Raw genomic sequence first — 20457 nt, 5'->3', positions numbered from 1 at the left:
GAACGGGACACAAACTCTGCAGAGCATTCTGAAGTAAACGAAGGCCACTCAACCCTGTGAGTGCTCAACAATCAGCTCCACACCATGCCTCCAACTAAGTGCTAAGTCTGTGTTCTTGTGGCCTTGGTTACAGGGAGCCGGAGTCTGGAACCCTGTTCTCACTCAGCTGCTTTGGAGGGGACACAGCAGATATCTGCACAGTCAGAACTGCTCCACCTTACACTATCTTTTGGTGAGGAAGAGGAGGACCACTGTTGCTTCAATTCCCTAGAATTTCTCATGATCAACAATATGGTGCTAGGGAAGTTGGGCCCAGGAGTGCAAGGTCAGAGTTGTGCTTCATGAACCCTAAGGCAGTGGTCGGCTTTCTTACACATTGAGGATGAGTTGGTTTGGCTTGCTCTGAGTGCATTGATTATTTCTCCCTCATTGATTCATTCTTGCATTCACTCACACACTGAACACCATTCTGTGCTGGGGTTGTGTTAGGTGTGGATGACATAAAGAGAAGTAAGTTTCAGTCCCTGACCTCAGGAAGCTCACCGTACGTTCACGGAGCTGGACAATAACAATCAGGTGTGAGATCAAAGACAGATGTTTGTGGGGTGCTGGACAAACCTGAGGTAGGGCACCTGATGCAGCCCAGGGGTCAGAGGCCTTCCAGAAGGAGGTGCTGCAGAACCTGAATTGTAAAGAATGAGTATGGGTTGGCCAAGCAAAAGGGGAAGGGTTCTAGACAGAGGGAACCAAATAGTGTGATGATGTAGAGTTCAACCAAGCATTCGGAGGTGACCTGTATGACGGGCACCTTGGAGGCAGGGCTGGGGCAAAGTTGCACAGGCTGGCAAGAACTAGGTGGCCAGGCACCAGCTCTGAACTCCATGGTAACTGTTGCAGGACTGGAAGGGTATTTCCATTTCAGGAATAACAGCTCCAGGCTGTGTGGCTGAGGGCTGGGAGGCAGGCAGGACCACAGAGAGGGGAGCAGTTAGGAGGCTGATGATGTTAGCAGATGTGATGAGGGCCTGGGCTACAAGGGTGGATGGAGGGAAGGGGATGGGTTTAAGAACAGTTTAGGAGATAGCCTTGTTGGATGTGCAGATTGATGGATGGGGTATGACTCTGAGATGGGTCTGGGAAGAAGGTGGTACCATACTCCAACCTAGAATGCATAGGAGGAAGCGCATTTGGATGAGGGGATGGGGATGGGAGGTGATGAAGATAAGAAAGAAAGGTCAATGTCATTACTTTTGCTCAAAGTGTCTTCTATACATTCCTTTGAAGAGTTGGTAATCCTTTTGATAACAGAAACTACAGTGGGGTTATTTACAAAGATGCTTCCCAGGAGACAACAGTCTCTGTAGATGCTGATCAGGTGACCTTCCAGACCTACAAAAGGTGTTGAACCTACGTTTGCTGAATTCAATCGAATTCCTTTAGATTGAATTGTACTGAAATGGACAGATACCAAGGATGAAGTTAAGACATCATAATTCAGTCTGGAGACACAGGGCTTCATTGCCTTGAGCCTGACCAAAAGTGCGTGAGAGGATCCTGTCCCTGTCTGTCACAGTCCAGTGAGTTCTGGGCCAAAAAGCCAGCTGAAGCCTGACTTTGCCTCTGAGGATGTTGCACCTGTGTGGAGCACTGCTATCTTTGGGTGCTGGGGGGCAGGTAGGGCTTTCCACCATATGTAAAGCAGGCCACACTTACCAGGAAAGAATGAGGTGGTGAGGACAACATGAATGCTACGCCATTCACACCCCATCAGAGATGGGGGCTGCTGAAAGCCCTTCTCCTGAAATTCTGCCAAGGATTCTTGCTCATAGGAAGAGCCAGTGAGGAAATGTGAACAAATGTTTACTGAGGGCCTGGTCTAAATGCTCAACACTATTCCAGGTTAAACTGTTTCTCAAATGTAATTGGTTTTAGTCTTAAATTTGAAGGCAATTTAAAAAAAATTGTTATTAGGTGCTGTCGAGTTGGCTTCAACTCATAGCGACCCCACGTACAACAGAACGAAACACGGCCCAGTCCGGCACCAACCTCACTGTCCTTGCTGTGCCTGAGCCCATTGTTGTAGCCACTGTGTCAGTCCATCTCATTGAGGGTCTTCCCCTTTTTCGCTGACCCTCTACTGAGGATGATTAAAAAAAACAAAAACAAAAACAAAAAAATATCCCTAGAGACAAGGCATCATTTTACAAACTTATTACAGGCTAAGTAACATTCAGAATGCAAAATGCATGGCCTCAAATATCTGTTTCTGCTGTTGTTGTTGTCAAGTTCCAGCAAGTGGATATTTGACTCATTGCAACCCCATGTGACAGAATGGAACAGCCCCATGGGGCTGTGATCTTTAGGGGAACAGATCACCAGGTCCTTTTTTTTTTTTTTTTTTCTGCTGTGGAGCTACTGGGTAACATCAAACTGTGAGCCATTTGGTATTACATACATTTCACACACAAAAATAATACATGTAGTTTGAAAGTGTCAATATGCCAAATAGATTTGGGTATAAAAATATTTAAATAAATTAACTTATCTCCCTCATGAAAAGGTCCAAAGCCTTACAGCCTGACGTCATGATAGGCAAATGTTGGTGACAGTGAGAAGGGACCACAGACCAAGCAGGTGGCCTCAGCTCTTCGTTGGTGTTGGGGGCGGACGTGGTATGGTCTCCTCCGCAGTGTATAGAACTATCCCGGACCTTCAGAGATCCAAGTCGTCGGTGTCCCAGAGAGCTTAGATTGTCACTTCCTTAAAATATTATACATGCCTTCTACCTCCTGAAGAGGGCTATGGGAAAACTGTGACTGGATCCTTTAAGGAAACGTGTTATCCCAATATTGGGCAATCTGAGAAGTTCTAGTATCCTTCTTATCCTCATCTCAGAAGTAAAACCAAATGGAAGTGCAGCTCAGTGCCTTTGGGTCCCCCATGGCATATAGTATGGTCACCCTTTGGGGGGGCATCACTCTGATGTCCGGGTTTCCAGATAGTTGGTGGCACTCCTCTTTAAACATGAGAACCTTGGACGTCCTGACCATTTTGGATAGGCATCATCTAAAAATATATCCTTTCCTTAGTTCGAAGGGGTTCGAATAGGAGATATGGAGCCACATAGCTTTGAATTCTGGCATTAACCTCTTTGAACTTTGATTTCTTCACATAGAAACTAGGGACAAAAATGGCTGCCTTACTTTATAGCATGGCTGTGAGGTTCAATTTAGATAATGTATGGAAAATGGGCCTTACAGTGTTTGGATAAGGGTTAATGACCCAATAAATGGCTGATAATAAAAATCAGAAGCACAATGCGACCATTTCTTGATGTCTCAAGTTGTCAACCAGCTCTTTCCTGTGATATATGGGTTACTTCCCTCCGTACACTTTCTGAGGTTTCTGAGCCCATTTCTCAACTTTTTATATTTGAGAGGAACTGATAGGTACTTTGGGCTGATCAGGGGCAAAGCAGGCAGCCCTGACCATCAAGAAATGGGATGGCAAATGCAACCTCATCCAGGGGTGTCCAGGAGTAGTATAGTTTGGCAGAATAGGAAATTTGATAATACTAGTAATAAACTAGGAGCTCTGGTGGCGTAGTGCTGAAGACATTTGACTGCTAACCAGAAGGCTGGGGGTTCAAACCCACCAGCCACTCCTCAGAAGACAGACTGGGCAATTTACTTCTGTAGAGATACTGCCTTGGAAACCCAAGGAGGGATTGCTATGAGTGGGAACCAACTCAACACAGTGAGTTGAGTGAGTAATAAACTAATGGCAGCTACCAATTATTGGGTACATGCCAGATATAGAGGATAACAGTAGACAGGTTATAAACTTATTCCCATCCTCACAATCCCCATCGCCATTTGTCAATGAGGCAAGAGTCTCAGAGCAGGTAAGTGACATGGAAAACTAACACAGCTCTTGTGTCTCCTGTGAGCTTTGTTTCCTTTAAACTTCTTGTCTGACCCTTCTGTCACAGGTTCACAGCTGCTCAGGGTCCCTTTGGTGCCTTGATTAAGACATCGGGGTCTGTCAAGCTATGGTTTTGTACCCAAGAGCTGGGAGAGAGCCCCTAGAGGCTTTCTGAGGTGGACTTTGTTCAGAAAACAGGTCTCAGGCCCAAAAGGGCCAGTGTGGGGTGGGGGTGATAGACGGTTGGTGGCAACATAGGTGCCCAATGAGAGCATCACAGTCATACTCATTAAATAACAATCTTCTGCTGTTTCAGGTCTGACACCCCTGGATGGAACTCAAGACACCTTTTCTAGTTTCCAGCAGGTGTATCTCTGGAAAGGTAAGCTCTGTGGTGGAGGTGGGTGGGGACAGGACATGGATCACAGGAGGTATAGTCTGTGTCTCCTTCTCATTCACAGGGCACTCTGCTCCCCAAAGAGAAAAGTGGAGAGTTTTGCTTCCCATGGGAGTACTCTGTGAAAGAGAAGGGCCCCCACCCCACATCAGATAAAATAGCAAAGTCTAAAGGGAAAATGCAAAGTCTGGAAACCCAAGAAAGGACCCAGGAAGGAAGCACTAGGTCTCTTGAGATAAAGCCCCCTGACCACAAGCTGCCTTTGGTTTCGGGATGGGAATGCTGGCCCTTTGTAAGTGAATAGGGGACGTTTCTCTGAGCCTTGGCACCTATCATCACTTAAAGTTATATATGAGATTATAGCTTGGCCAAGCCCCAGGGTGAGGGGAAAGACCCCAGGCAGGTGTTGTCATGGGCCCCTGCTTGGGCACATAGCTCAGGTTGGGGCTAAGTGGGGCTCAGAGAAAGTCCACAGTTGGCATCTTGTCTCTGCTCTCCTGTCTCCTCTGAGTTTACTGAACAATGACCAAGTGCCACCCAGATCCAGGGACTGTGGGGACATTTGGGAGAGAGAGATGGATAGGGCATAAGCCTATCTCGGGCTTCAGGCTCGGGAGGGAGAGAGACAAGGGAGTGGGCCAGTACATTCCAGGCAAGAAGAGCTGGGCTAGTGGTAGGCATGTGGAAAGGTCTTCAATTCCCCCGTCATTTCCCTCTTCTTCCCATAATCCCTTCTCATGGATTTCAGTGACTTGTTTCTACTTGTAAGTAAAGTAGTGGAAAAGAACAAGGAGCAAGGATGTGGAGTGACTGACTGGCTGTGAGTTGTAATTCCATCACTTAGCAAGCAGCTTGTGGCCTGGAACCCATCACTTAGCCCCTCTGAGCCTTAGAGTCCCCATAGGTGAAAGAGGAATGAAAAATAGTACTTAGAGTGTTGAATGGGAATTGATAAGACAATGCATGTACTGTGCTCAGAACTGGGCCTGGTGCATAATATGTGCTAATTAATGTGGCAACAGTGAGGAGGAGGGGGAGAAAGAAAAAGGAGATGCCCACCATTTTCAAAGTTCTGTAATGATATTATACCCTCCTTTTCTCATTCATTCATCCCTAAAATGCAGGTGTATGGATGGGATGACGTTTGTTCATTTTCCAGACAAGGAAAATGAGACTTGGAGGGGCTGAGTGCAGTGCCCAGAGGACATTCAGCCAGGAAGGGCTGGCTGACTATGGTCCCTATAGTCTCCTCACCACAGGCTCACTGCTTTCGTGAAAAGCATGTTCCTGACTTGGAGATTTTACTTTTATCAAATTATGATATATCTACACATGCAGTCACTATGAGTTGGGATTGACTTGATGGTCACTGGTTTGATTACTTAACTTTTGAGGGTCTGGATGCATGATTTCACCTCTCTGAGTCTCAGTCTTCTCCAGACTTAACATGGGGCTCTTACTCCCTGCCTTCACAAGGTCTTTTGAGGGCTAATATTTATGGGCATATTTTTTTAGCTTTAAACTGCTTTGCAATGTAAACAATGTCGGTTGTCAGGGCCTATAATAGTCCTGTTAACAAAGAGATTGAATGATGTTCCACAAAAGGCCAAGGAATGTAAACCCATACCACTGGATTACCTCTAGATATTGGCTTGGGACCTACCTGTGGACCATGAGAACATCTCGCATTGACATTACCATTTTATTGAGCAGAGGAAGACCTGCCCAACCTCCCCTAAATATTAGAATGACTCTCCTCCTTTCCCTTCTAGATTCTGACATGGGGTCTCGATCTGAGTCTCTTGGATGTAGGAAAGACATGGCACCAAGGCCAGTGTCTCCAACGGAAACAGGTATCAACTTGTGAAACTGCTCACACACCTAGGCACCTGGCAGTGGAGACAAGATTGTGGTGTTTGGGGATTAATCGATAAATTGGCCCATTAATACTCTTCCATTCTGTAGTATGGATTCCCCTCTAACTTCTAACTGAACTATCCATCTCATAAATATTGCATCTTCTCAAATAGGTAAGGAACTCTGGTGGTATAGTAGTTAAGGCATATGACTGCTACCAGAAGGTCAGTGGTTCAAACCATGATCTTGAACCACTGCTCCATGGAAGAAACCACTGCTCCATGGCTGCTCCATGGAAGAAACATTAAGCTGTCTGCTTCTGTAAAGATTTCCAGCCTTAGAAACCCAATGAGGATCACTATGAGTTGGAATTGATTTGATGGGTAGTGAGTTTGGTTTTTGGTTTTCAGTTGGGTAGTTGGTACAAAAAGTGAGGCAAAATCATTGCAAAGTCACCCCTCCTACTGGAAAACAAAACAGCAGCTACAATAAAGAAAACAGAAAATAACAAAACCAAACCTGAAAAAACAACTCTTAAAGAGTGAGACTCCACTGATTGTAATCAGTGGCTCCACTATGTAAACCCTGAAGAGTGTGAGCCCAGCTGGAATGTTCTAGATATCTATGAGAGTCTTTTTTGAAAGAGGCATTACTCATTCCAGAAGATACGAGCCCACCCATTAATAGGGACAAAAGGTGGTGCCGGAGACTTCTCTGTCTCCAGAGTCTACAGTGTCATGACTGGGTGAGGGCACCATGGCACAAACACTACACCGCAAAGCAGCGAGTCTGGGGCTGGAGCCACTTGGCTGCCCTTACTCTCTGCTAACCACATGGCTCTGGGCAATTTGTTTACTTGCTCGGAGCCGTCAATTCCTCTTGTCTAGAATGAAACTAACCTTGCCCGTTTCTTATCCACTGGATGACATGCCAGGTAAAACACCTGGTGTATTACCTGACACTTAGCAGATGTCCCCCAAATGGTGGTTTCCTTCCCCTCCTGAGCTTTTGTGAAGATCAAATGAAATAAGTTGCACACAAACCACTTACAATGGGGCTAAGGCCAGCGTGGGTGTCAGGAGTTCACACTGCATGTATAGAGTTGTTGTGGGGAGCCAAGGATTGTGTCCTGATTTAGAGGTAGCCTCTCATGTTGGGGGAGTGAGGTGTGAATCCCAGTTCTGCCTCTGTCAGCCTGTGCACCTTCAATCGGGCCACCTTCTCTGAGCCTCAGTTTCTTCTCTTAATGAGAGTTACAGCAGTATCCACGTGGTAGGGCAATAGGGGGAATTTGAGGAGGCAACTATGTAAAGGCAGTGGCACACAGTAAGAGCTCAAAAGTTGGTAGCTGCCATTAGGGGGTGGGGGTAACATTAGGATCCTAGCACAGAGCCTGGCTCATAGCAAGCCTTCAAGAAAGTTCATACTGTCCCAGCTCACTTGCTGTGTTACCTGTCACATTGTAGTCCCAGTTAGACTGCATGTCTGTCCAGACTCCCTTGGGCAGTTGATGCCCTTCCAGCTTCCCCTGGGACTCCCCTGAGTGGTGGTTGCCCCTCTGCTCTGTGCCTTCAGAGATTACTCAGTGGACGCTATGTGTGCTGCAGGAGAAGGCACTTTGGTTTGCAGCTCTGAGTCAGGTCCCGTGGCCTCTGAGTGTGCCCGTTTACTCGACTGGGTTGCCCAGTGCCTCCAAGAAGGGCCTCTCTGATTCCAAACGCAGTGAGGAATTTCCCCTTTCTGCTTCAGGTTCCTGCAGCTATTCTGAGTGTTTGAGACATATTCAGGAAGCCAATGAGACAGCCATCTTTCTCCCTCTCTCTCTCTTTTTTATGTTCACTGTTGAGATAAAGGTGCAGGACATTGACTTTTTCCTTCTTTTTCAGATTTGACAGCAGAGCTTTTCTCCCCCGTGGACCTTAACCAGATCATTGTCAAGGAAAACCAACACCTGCCCAGCCAGCAGCACTGGCTTTTCAAACACCTCTTTCCACCCCAGCAAGCAAACCTGTGGTGTCTCTCTCGTAAGTATTCATAGTCCACATCATTCTTCTTCCAGGCTCTGTGGGCAGGCATCATAGACCTAGCTTAACAACTATTGAGAAGCAGTTAAGATTGAACTCAATGGCATAACTGCTTGAACGATTTCTCTCAGAAAGAACAGCACAAGGCCAGTCCCCATGACGCAGAGGTTAAAGATGTCCCAAATGTCCAAACTACAGTGCCACTCCATCATTTCAGACATAAACTCCTCCTCCTCCTCCCAGTAATTTCCCCTGTCTTAGGGTTCTGTATTTCGCTGTAACACCTCACAGAACTCAAAGATGCCCAAGGGATCATCTCACATAGTAGTGGTGGAGGCTGGCAGGCTGGTGAGTCCCAGGTCCGTGAGTGGGTCTGGAGAATCCTCCCAGTTCTCAGGGTTTGATGAACCTCGATCAGCAGATCAGATGATGGTCACTGTCCCAAATCCAGGGGTGAGATGAGGATGAGCCAAAACATAAAACCAGAGCAAGAGGAGGGCGAACCTTCCCAGGAGATTCGTAGGTATACCCTCAAGAAAGCTAAGGGTGGTGATTTGAATTATACCCTCCAGCAAGGCGGGACTCAAAATACATTCCACCTGTGTTGCCCCAACAGCAATAACCTAAGTGGATGGCTTTAACAATCAGCAGCTCAAGGCAAATCCCATCACAGAGTGGATTGCCAGGCATTACAGGGAACAACTACTACCAGCTGCCCAGCCAAGTTGATACCTGACCTTAACTACCACACCACCCCAAACAGGCATGGATAATAGGATTTACAATACATCACAGAATGGAGGACAATGGCTAGAAGGGCCACATCAAGCAATTCACCACAATAACTCAAGGATCACTGCTGTGTTAGCATAATGGGTGATACAGAAGAAATATAGGACATAACCCCAATCTTCAAGAATCTTATAATGTAGTTGGTCTCTGCTCTGCTCCCAGAAGCTGTTGTCCATTCATCCGTCCACCTATCCATCTATCTGTTCATCTGTCCATCCATCCACATATCCACCCACCCATCCATGCATCCTTCCATCCATCTGTGCACACATTTGTTCACCCATCCCTGTGTCCCTCCGTCCTTCCATCCCTCCATTCATCCAAATATTCATCCATCCTTTAACCAGCAGGCAGTTATCGAGCATGTGCTGGCTATGTTGTAGGCTTTGTGCTTGACCTTACAGATGAAAAAACAAAAATGAATCAAACATGATCTTTGCCCTCAGGGAGTTTTCACACACTAGGACATAGGAGTTGGGGCAGGAAAGATTTTTCACAAAGTTCACAAGATTTTTACAGTCCTATGGCCTCTGGGCTTTAGTATTTCTTGAAGACCTCTGAGATGTCATGGGTAGATCCAATGGAATTCTACCCTCCCTTTTCCTGTATTGCTGAGTTTGAGGCTCACCCCTCAAGCCTCTTAGATTGTGCTTTAGTCAGGGCCACATGGATTCTGTTCCATGCATCCCCCGCTCCCCAACTAGCAGAAGGCCGATTTTCTTGGGCCTTCCAGACTGCATGGATTCAGCTGTCCTGGAAGAATCTCAATTGGGCATTTCTTCCCAGAGGATCCTGTAGAGGTAATTTCTGTATATCTCCTAAGGACTGAAATCCAAATGTTCTCTTCATGTAGGCTGTGTCCAGGAACCCTCCTTCTGTCAGCTCGCAGAGATAACAGAAAGCACACCCTTGTACTTCACCTGCACCCTTTACCCAGAAGCCCAGGTGTGTGATGAGGTCATGGAGTCCAGTCCCAAGGGCTGCAGAGTGATCCTGCCGCACAGACCAAAGACACTCTTCCGGAAGAAAGGTGAGCACCTGGTCGGAATTGAAGAATTGCTCTCTCGCTTCAGAAATACACAGATTATTTTGCGTCTTTTAAAAATAACCTTATACATACTTCTTGTAAAGATGTGACGGAATTCAGAAATGCATCAAGTTGATGACAGGGAATAATCCCACTCCTCAGGGAGCCACTTTAGTGCTGCTCCCAGTTAGACTTGCATCTGACACGGTGTGTAACAGAAAATCCAAACAGCAGTAGCTTTAACAAGATGGCAGTTGGGTTGATTTTTCTCCCCGAGGACATTGGTGGTACTATTTTTGATGTTTTCTACGATGGTCAGTGGTCTCCATTTCCTCCTAGGTGCTGTCCCCCCATTTACTGTCCACTCTCCCTTTTTCTTGGAGGCCTTTCTCAGATAACCACTTACCTTTGGTTTTTCACTGCAGTATAAGAGAGGGGTCAAAGAAATGATTGGGAAACTCTGAGTATGTGAAGGGACTTGGTGACTTTAGATTTTCCTGTAGGATAACCTGGTTGGGTCAATCCCTCAGGTCAGTGTTTTTAAGTCCTTCCCCCAGAGAAATCTGTTGCCGTATCTGGCCTGGTTGCTAATGGTTTGGGCACCAAATAAGGTTGGAAGGCTGACACAGTCTCAGTGTTCATTATGTGGACCAACTAGTTTCCATTTAGTTCTTTGGCCATTAACTTTACCTGGTGCACCCTGGTAATTCTGGTCATTATTGAGTTTTTGAATTTTGTTCCACGTTTTTCCTCCCACTCTATCCAGGATCTCCAGTTTTGATCCTTTCCCAAGTGGTTGGCATTGGTAGCTGGGCACCATCTAGTTCTGGTCTTGAGGTCCATCATGTCCTAGGGCTGATTGTTTCCAATACCCTTGGTTTTCTTCACTCTTCTTCACTTCTAACGATAGGAGACCATTAGCTGCATCTTAGATGGCCGCTTGAAAGCTTTTACGAGCTCAGTCACTACTCACCAAAGTAGGTTGTGGAATAAGATTTTTATGTATTTTGTTGTGCCAATTGAGTCTGGTGTCCCCCAGTACTATGGTCCTGAGTTGGCAGATCCCATGGATCACTCTCGTATAGTGTCTTGACTGTCTAGGAGGGATTGCCATATGTCTGCCTTCTGTTGCTACTGTAATGATTGTGGTTATTTTGTATCACTAGTATCTGTGCAAGATTAGCCTCAGCTGAATCTATCATTGGTCTGGAGTATAATCCTCTTCACTGACGCCCATCTGATCTTCTCAGTTATCTCTGTATTTATCTGTAGTCTGATGTTTGATGTTTGTGCAATGCAGTATTGTGCATATACTGGTATTAGCCTCTGTCATCTATAAATTATGTGCAGAATTCGGCGTCCTTCCTTTCCTTGGTGTTATCATGCTGGTCACAGACTCTTTCCATACCGTCCCTCCCCTTACTGCACTCAGCGCGTTAGCCTGCCATTTTTACCTGGAAGCTTTCAATCTAGTTATTATTCCTTTGTCCCCATTTTAACATGGATACAACAAATCTCTAAGTAAAAGAATTTTCTCTCCCTCTCTGTAGTTGTACTGAAAGATAAAGTGGAGAACTTTTACACTCGCCTGCCGTTCCAAAAGCTAACTGGGATTTCCATTAGAAGCAAAGTGCCCATGTCTGAGAAGGCCATTTCTAATGGGTAAGTTGCTCTGCAGATGAAATGTGGTTGGGTTCAGGGGCTCCTAAGATAGGGAAGGAGAGTGGCAAGAAGGAAGCTCTGACTCCACACCAAAAAGGGCCTACGGGTTAAGCAAGCTTTCAGGAGGCAGGAATGAGTGATCAGAGTGGGCACAGGGTCAGGACAGAGAGAGAGCTTGAACTGAGTCCAGAAGCATTGGTTTAGAGCCACTTAAGACCCTTCTTCCAGGATTGGTCCCAGTAGCTACACTGAGTTGATAAGCAAGGTAGGTCCTGAGAGTCTGGATTTACTGGCCAGAAAACAGAGATGTATTTCTGGAATGGCAGAGCAAGTGAGGGAGGAAGCTAGGGGAATCAAACTTCAGGTCTTTGGCTTGAACAGACGTCTTCTGGGGGTGCTGAGGGTAAGCCATGGACTTGCCCCTCCTGGAGGCTCCTTCTTTACTCTTTCTTCCTTTTCCCAGAGTCCACAGGTGAGCCTTTCTCCTGATCTGAAAGGATTGTAGGGGCACATTCAGATCCCAGTGGGCCTGCTTGGAGTCTAGCACACAATAGGCACAGACTATGTGCTTGATGAATAAGGACTGAAGGAAGGATAACAAATAAGATTCCCAAGAGAAGAGTAGGTTTTTGCTTTTAGAGAGAACCTCAGAGTGATGGAATCCACCCATTCAAATTGACTAAAGCACCCCCAAATTAGATAGTCATAAAGAGAGTAGGCCCCGAAAGTAAGGATGTCTGCAATTCAGCCCATACAGTAGGGTCTTGGACCACCAGCCAGAACCTTCAGGCCTGTCTCCTCTTGTGCCAGGTTCTTTGAGTGTGAGCGGCTGTGTGATGCGGATCCATGCTGCACTGGTTTTGGATTTCTCAATGTTTCCCAGTCAAAAGGTAACAATGATACCAACTTCTCCCTCCTTGTATGTAGCACTTTACAATCTAGATGACACATACACATCTATGGTGCTATATAACCCTTAGTACCGCCTCTTTCACAGACGGGGAGGTGGGGATGTGGAGAGGGTGGATGGATAGCTAATAAATGTGATAACTGGGATGTGGTTCATAGTCCACCTCTCTTGTCAACTTTACACACATGGTTCTACCTGATCAAAACAGCCTTCCTTCCATGCCTCACTTAGCTATCTTCTGCTCATCTTGTAAGACTGAAGTCAGGCAGCTTGGTGTTGGATCCATTCATAAGATTTGTATTTAAAGCTAGGTTCAGTCCCATACAAGGAGCCTTGGTGGTGCAGTGGTTAAGTGCTTGGCTGCCAACCACAAGGTCAGCAGTTCAAATCCACCAACCATTCCATAGGAGAAAGATGTGACAATCTTCTTCCATAAAGATTACAGCTTGGAAACCTTATGAGGCATCTGTCTGTTCTGTCCTCTAGGGTTGCTAATGAGTCAGAATTGACTTGACAATAGTGGGTGGGGTAGTCTCGTACTAGTGGTGTGGTTCTGGGAAGTCACTTAGTCTCTCAGAACCTCAGTTTCTTCATCTGTAAATAGGTAATAGGTGTTACCTTCCCTATAAGGGTGTGTAAGGACCAGGTGGTGTGATGCAAGCAAAGCCCTAGCACAGCACAGCCTCCATCCCCGGAGCATCTTTCATAGCTTCTGTCTCTGTGCTTTTCGACCGGAAGCTCCCTATGTTCAAGTGCCAGACTTTCCATGTATATATTCCCAGTGACAAAAATCACGCCTGGGACATAGTGGGTGCCTCCCACATTTCTGCTGATAATTGAGTTTGCAGAATTTCCTCATTCAACTAGAAGCTTCAATCACAACCATTCACCTGCTTCTCATTACTTTTTGCTCCAGGAGGAGAGGTGACTTGCCTGACCCTAAGTAGCTTGGGACTTCAGACATGCAGTGAGGAGAATGGAGGAGGCTGGCGCATTTTAGACTGTGGTTCTCCTGACATTGAAGTCCACACCTATCCCTTTGGATGGTACCAGAAACCTGGTAAGTAACCTATCCCTAACAGTGATGTAGGCACCTTTTGTTGGTTGTTTCCCAACCATGCAGTAGGATGATATCCTTGGGCTGGGAAGTAAGTTAGTCAGGACTCACTGAGTATAAGCAACAGAAACAAATCCTATTTAACTTAATTAGAAAAGAAATTTATTAGACATTTGCTTATAGACTCAAAGGAAATATGACCAACTGATCTCAGAAAAGATGGAATTGGGCCAGTCTCATGAATATATTTAGCAGAAATAAAAGGACAACATCCTTAGTGGATCATTGTTGTCATCCATCTATTCCAAAGAGTTTTGTCATTGTATTCAAGGGGAGAATTTGGTGCAGCTGTTTTTTGCAGCTTGGGCTGTGAGCTCACCCACTGCCAGAGAGAGGATGGAGCAGCTTGACTGAAAGTACCAACAAGACTATGTACACTGGGGAGGGGAGGGTCCTCAATGCATGATTAGAGTGCTGTTGTTGGACTAGTGAAATGGACACTCCATCAGGTTCCCTTGGTTTCTCGCCTTGTCAATCAATTAGGACAGTGTAGCACATGGAAGTCTCAGGGAAGGAAATGAGGACAATCAGTGTGTATTTGACAGTGTACATGGAGTTAGAATTTCAATACCAAGATAGTATCAACCCATTGTGGGCCCTTAGCAATTGTATAGTTATAACCTGACATGTCCCAAGAGCTCAGTTTGAAACTGATGAGTTAATGAATGAATGAATGGCCTGCATAATGTGTTGGAGAAGCTACTAGACTCAAGTGAGGAGACATTAGTTTCTTCTTAACCCTGACATCTACTATATTTTTATCTTTGGGAAAGTCATCCCACTACCTTGGGCTTCAGTTTCTCTATTGGTAAAGTAAATGAATGAAACTCACAAAGATCCTATCTCCTTGTAGACTCTGGGCATGTGAGGACATGGGTAGACTCAGGGAACTTTTGCTTGGGGAATAGAAAGCCCACCTTATCTCCCAGAAGCAAATTCTCAAAGTTACCCTATACACAAAATGATTGAAAGCCCTGTCTTAATGGGTGTAAAATGAGGACGGTGGGCTGACGTTCAGTAACTCCAACCTCTCCCACTCATGGCTTCCCTTAAGATTCAGGGTAAATGTAGGATGATGTTGGCATTTGCTCAGACTTATGGAATGGCTCTGAAGGACTCTTAGAGATCTGTGACTTCAATCTTTGCATTCTTCACATCACCCGGCACAATATACTGCCCATCGTGGGCAAGGTGAGGAGAACTGACATTTGTCATGTGCTTACTGTGTGTTAGACACGTGCTGGGGTTTCTACATTGGTTGTATCATTTAATACTCATGTCACCACTATGGAATAGGGTTATTTATGCCCATTTTAAGATGAGCTGAGTGAGGCACAGAAAGTCAAAGTTGCTTGAAAGAAGCAGTCGGATTGTAAGCCCCAATGTGGAGACCCACAAACTGACCCTCTTCCCCTATTATGCTGTTGCCTCCTGACAGGTCTTTAATATCCCATAAGTGACTGGATATTGAAATGTTCAGACACTTTCTATGACTGGCTTTGCCCCCAATTCAGTTGACTAACAGACACTGCATTGTTAAAAGATTAATCAATAAACTACCAAACTAAATCAGTTGGTGGCTGAGCCTCTTGTTTCAAAGCCTGAGAAGCCAACGGCTCCTGGACAGAATATGGTCCTTGACCTTTGTTCATGGTTCTAAAAGTCCCCTGTACAATTCCTTGGTTTCCTGGCAGAATTTTTGGGGGTTGATTATTATCAGGCTAAATGGAATCTTCCAGGCTGATATTCACCTTCAGTATTCTGTGACTCAGTCTGATTGAATTCACTCTACTGGCTTTTTATTTAACAGTTTGAATTATTTGAAGAAAGAATGTAAACAAGCAAACAAAAAGCCCAATGCCGTTCAGTCAATTCCTATAGCAACCCTATAGGGTAGAGTAGGACTGCCCTTTTTCAAAAGCTGTAACATTTATGACCATTGCTTGTCTGTCAGTTTACTGTATTGTTGTGACTTTCATGTTGCTGTGATGCTGAAAGCTATGCCACTGGTATTTCAAATACCAGCAGGGTCACTCATGGTAGGTTTCAGAGGAATTTCTAAACAAAGAAAGACTAAGAAGAAGGACTTGTCAATCTACTTCTAAAAAAAAAATTGGCCAGTGAAAACCATATGAATAACAGCAGGACATTGTCTGAAAAAGTGTCAGGTTAGAAGGCACTCAAAACATGACTGGTGAAAATCTACCTCCTCAAAGTAGAAAACCAAGAAAAACCCAAACACACTGCCATCGAGCTGAATGTGACTCATAGCCACCCCTTGTTGGGTTTCCAAGGCATAGCTCTATGGAAGTAGATTGCCCAATCTTCCTTCTAAGGAGTGGCTGTTGGGTTTGAACCTCCAGTCTCCTGGTTAGCAGTCAAATGCCATAGCCCCTATGCCACCATAGCTGGTAGAGTTGACCTTAATGACATGGATAGAGTAAAGCTTTTGGATATTCATTTCCTGATGTAGCATGACTCAAAATAAGAGAAAATAGCTATAAATATACATTAATAATTGGAACATGGAATACACAAAGTATAAATCTAGGAAAATTGGAAGTCATCAAAAATGGAGTGGAATTCATAAAGATTGATATCCTAGGCATTGGTGAGTTGAAATAGACTGGTATTGGCCATTTTGAATTGGATAATCATATGGTCTACTATGATGGAAATGACAAATTGAAGAGAAATGGTACCCAGGAGGAACTTGTACATAGACCAGGAGGCTGTTATTCAAACATAACAAGGGGACACTGCATGGTTTAAAATCAAAGTCAGGGTTGTATCCTTTCACCATACTTATTCCATCTATATGCTGAGCAAATAATCCAAGAAGCTGGACTATGTGAAGAAGAACATCAGATTGGAGGAAGAATCATCAACAACCTGAGATACACTGATGACACAAGTTTACGTGCTGAAAGTGAGGATAACTTGAAGCACTTACTGATGAAGATTGAAGAATACAGTCTGCAGTATGGATTACATCTCAATATTAAAAAAACCCAAAATCCTCACAACTGGACCTATAGGCAGCATCATGATAAATGGAGAAAAGATTGAAGTAGTCAAAGACTTCACATTGCTTGGTTCTACGATCAGTGCCAATGGAAACAGGAGTCAGGACATCAGATGACGTATAGCACTGGGCAAGTCAGCTGCAAAGGACCTCTTTCAAGTGCTGAGGAGCAAAGATGTCTCCTTGAGGACTAAGGTGCACCTGACACAAGCCATGGTATTTTTAATTGCCTCATATGCATGTGAGAGCTGGACAATGAATAAGGAAAACCGAAGAAGAATTGATTCATTTGAGATGCGGTGCTGGCAAAGAATGCTGGAAGTACCATGGACTGCTAAAAGAAGTAACAAATCTATCTTGGAGGAAGTGTAGCCGGAATGCTCCTTGGAAGCGAGAATGGCCAGACTTTGTCTCACCTACTTTGGTCATGTTCTCAGAAGGGACCATTCCCTGGAGAAGGATGTCATGCTTGGTAAGGTGGAGAGTCGATGAAAGAGGGGAAGGCCCTCAAACAGATGGATTGACACAGTGGCTGTGGTGATGGGCTCAAGTATAGTAAGGATCACGGAGCTGGCGCGGGGCCAGGCAGTGTTTCTTTCTGCTGTGCATAGGGTCGCTATGAGTCAGAGACAACTTGATGGCACCTAACAAACAACACAGGAAACATCAAAAGAAGATGGAAGGAATGCGTTGACCCATATCACTTTAGTTTTGTTTATTTCACTGTACATAAATTATATGTCAATAAAATGCATTTTTTTTTTTTAAAAAAAGAAGAAGATGGAAGGAATACACAGAGTCATTGTACCAAAAAGAATTGGCTGAGGTTTAACCATCTAAGGAGGTAGTATAAGACCAAGAACTGATGGTATTGAAGGAAGAAGTCCAAGTTTCACTGAGGGAATTGGCAAAAAAAAAACAAGGGTCCAGGAATTGACAGAATACCCATTGAAATATTTAAACAAATGGATGCAGTGCTGGAGGTACTCGCTCGTCTATGCCAAGAAATTTGGAAGACAGCTATGTGGCCAACTGACTGGAAGAAATCCATATTTGTGCCCGTTCCAAAGAAAGGTGACCCAAAAAATGCAGAAATTATTGAACAATATCATTAATATCACAAGCAAGTAAAATTTTGCTGAAGACAATTCAAAAATGGTTGCAGCAATAGATTGAGAGGGCAGCAATATATTGAGAGGGAATTGCCAGAAATTCAAGCTGGATTCAGTAGTGACATGGAACAAGGGATATCATTGCTGATGTCAGACAAATCTTAGCCAAAAGCATAGAATACCAGAAAGATGGTTACCTGTATTTTATTGACTATGCTAAGATATTCGACTGTGTGGATCATAACAAATTATGGATAACATTGCAAAAAATGGCAATTGCAGAATATTTAATTGTGCTCATGACGAAGCTGTACATAGACCGAGAAGTAATCGTTTGAACAAGAGGATACAACATGGTGTAAAATCAGAAAAGGTGTGTGGCAGGGTTGTATTCTTTCATCATAGTTACTCAAGCTGTTTGCTGAGCAAATAATCTGAGAAGCTGGACTATATGAAGAAGAATACAGCATCAGAATCGGAGGTAGACTCATTAGCAATTTGGGATTTGCAGATGATGCTGCCTTGCTTGCTGAAAGTGAAGACATGAAGTACTTACTGATGAAAAGCAAAGACTACAGCCTTCAGTATGGGTTGCACCTCAATATAAAGAAAACAAAAATCCTCACAGCTGGACCAATAAGCAAAACCATGATAAAAGGAGAAAGACTGAAGTTGTCAAGGATTTCATTTTACTTGGATCCATGGAACAGCAGTTAAGAAATCAAACAATATATTCACTGGGCCAATCTGCTGCAAAAGATTTCTGTGAAGTGTTAAAGAGCAAAGATGGCACTTTGAAGACTAAAGTTTGCCTGCTCCAAGTCATGGTATTTTCAGTAGCCTCATATGTGTATGAGAGCTGGACAATGAATAAAGAAGACCGAAGAGGAATTCATTCTTTTAAATTGGCAAAGAATATTAAATATCTCATGGACTGCCAGAAGAATGAACGAGTCTGTCTTGGAAGAAATGCAGCCAGAATGCTCCAAGGAAGGGAGGGTGGTGAGACTTCGGCTCACATACTTTGGATGTGTTATCAGGAGGAACCAGCACCTGCAGGAGAGCGTCATGCCTGCAAAGCAGAGGGTTAGCAAACAAGAGGAAGACCCTTAGTGAGATGTGTTGATAAAAGTAGATACAGCAGTGCACTCAGGCATAGCAATGGTGTGTGGGGGTGCTGCAGGACCGGGCAGTCCTACTATGTCCTATAGGGACACCAGTGAGTTGGAATCCACTTGACAGTGTACAACAATACTGACATAGCATAGTAGGCTCTGTAAATGAAGTCTTATGCATAAAGTCTGTGGGAACATGGGAGTAAGATATTAATTCTGCTTGGAAGTTGTGTTAAAGGCTTCTATAGGCCCCCGCTTTACCTTAGGGACCACCTCCTGTAGGCAGGGTCACTATGAGTTAGAAGGAACTTGATGGCACCTAACAACAATTTTATGGAAGCAGACAGCCACGTTTTTCTCCTATGGGGTAGCTGGTTATTTGAACTGCTGACCTTTCAGTTAGCACCTGAGTGCTCAACCACTGCACCACTAGGTATCCTCGAGGAAAAAATCAAGATTGTGTAATTAAATAGCCTCAGTAGATTTCTATTTAGGGAAGAGTGTTCCATATACAGCAGTCTCCCCCCTTTAACTCTCCAGGACAGGGGATAATTTAATGCGTGCATAGAACTCATGTACCCAGGAGACCTCATGTCAGCTATGGGCCTTCAGGGAACTCTGAACTGACCCCTCAATGCCTCCTTGTCCCATCTGTCTTCTCCTACCTCCTCACCCCTCCTCACCCCACCAAAGGCTGGAAAATACCATTTTCCATCTTCATATTGCTCAGCGAAGAGTTGGGTAAAAGGAAGCTAAGAAATAAGTCATTTGTTCAGAAATATAATGAGAATCAGATGGGAGTATTTACAGCATCTTGGCAGGATCTGGAAGGAAAAGTAACTAAGGTGCTCCATCATCCCAACTGGTTCCATCTGTTCTGTTTTTCTTTTCATTTGACAGCACCGTGTACTAACTTTTTCCAGTGTTATATCCTCTCTGGGGTCAGATTGAGGACCAAGAATCATAGGACAAGGAATTAAAAATCCACAGAGGTGTCCTCATTCAATAAACATTATCTGAGCCTGGGCTGTTGATGGAAACGTTGCCTCTATTTGTTGAGCTCTTACTGTTTCTGACTTGATGCTAAGCATTTTATAAGCATTATCTCATTTAATTGTCACAGTCACCAGCAGATGAGGAAAGAGACACTCAGTGAGGTTAAGGAAATTGCCCAGGGTCATGTAGCTGGTAAATGACAGAGTTAGAAGTTGGGCCCAGGTCTTTCTGACTCTAAATTACTGTGTTATATAGCTAAGAGTGAATGAGACATGGCCAGACCCCCACTGGAGTTCCAAGGCTGTAAATCTTTACGAAAGTAGATTGCCTCATCTTCCTCCCACAGAGCAGTTGATGAGTTTGAACCACTGCCTTCTGGTTAGCAGCCAAATGTCTTAGCCACTACGCCACCAGAGCTCCTTACTCACAGCCTAAGGAGGGGTCGGTCATCCATGTGTTAATAAACCACTCTCATGCTGCTCTCTCATATCACAAGGCT

General features: G+C 44.6%; 1 protein-coding gene across 1 annotated transcript in view; it reads left to right on the top strand.

The window, feature by feature from the left end:
- TG (thyroglobulin) overlaps positions 1-20457 on the top strand; it is a 243257-nt gene that overhangs the window by 75627 nt on the left and 147173 nt on the right. Inside the window, exons 28-34 of the mRNA XM_007940540.1 lie at positions 4241-4306; positions 6094-6174; positions 8065-8202; positions 9848-10024; positions 11572-11683; positions 12494-12573; positions 13510-13657. Of these exons, the coding sequence (XP_007938731.1) occupies positions 4241-4306; positions 6094-6174; positions 8065-8202; positions 9848-10024; positions 11572-11683; positions 12494-12573; positions 13510-13657 (802 nt within the window). The remainder of the gene's footprint in view (positions 1-4240; positions 4307-6093; positions 6175-8064; positions 8203-9847; positions 10025-11571; positions 11684-12493; positions 12574-13509; positions 13658-20457) is intronic.

This window comes from Orycteropus afer, unplaced genomic scaffold (assembly GCF_000298275.1).
Source record: "Orycteropus afer afer isolate SDZICR_OR568_19922 unplaced genomic scaffold, OryAfe1.0 scaffold00069, whole genome shotgun sequence".
NCBI classification, from domain to species: Eukaryota; Metazoa; Chordata; class Mammalia; order Tubulidentata; family Orycteropodidae; genus Orycteropus; species Orycteropus afer.
The sequence above is the reverse complement of the archived record's forward strand: the minus strand, read 5'-3'. Positions and strand labels throughout refer to the sequence as shown.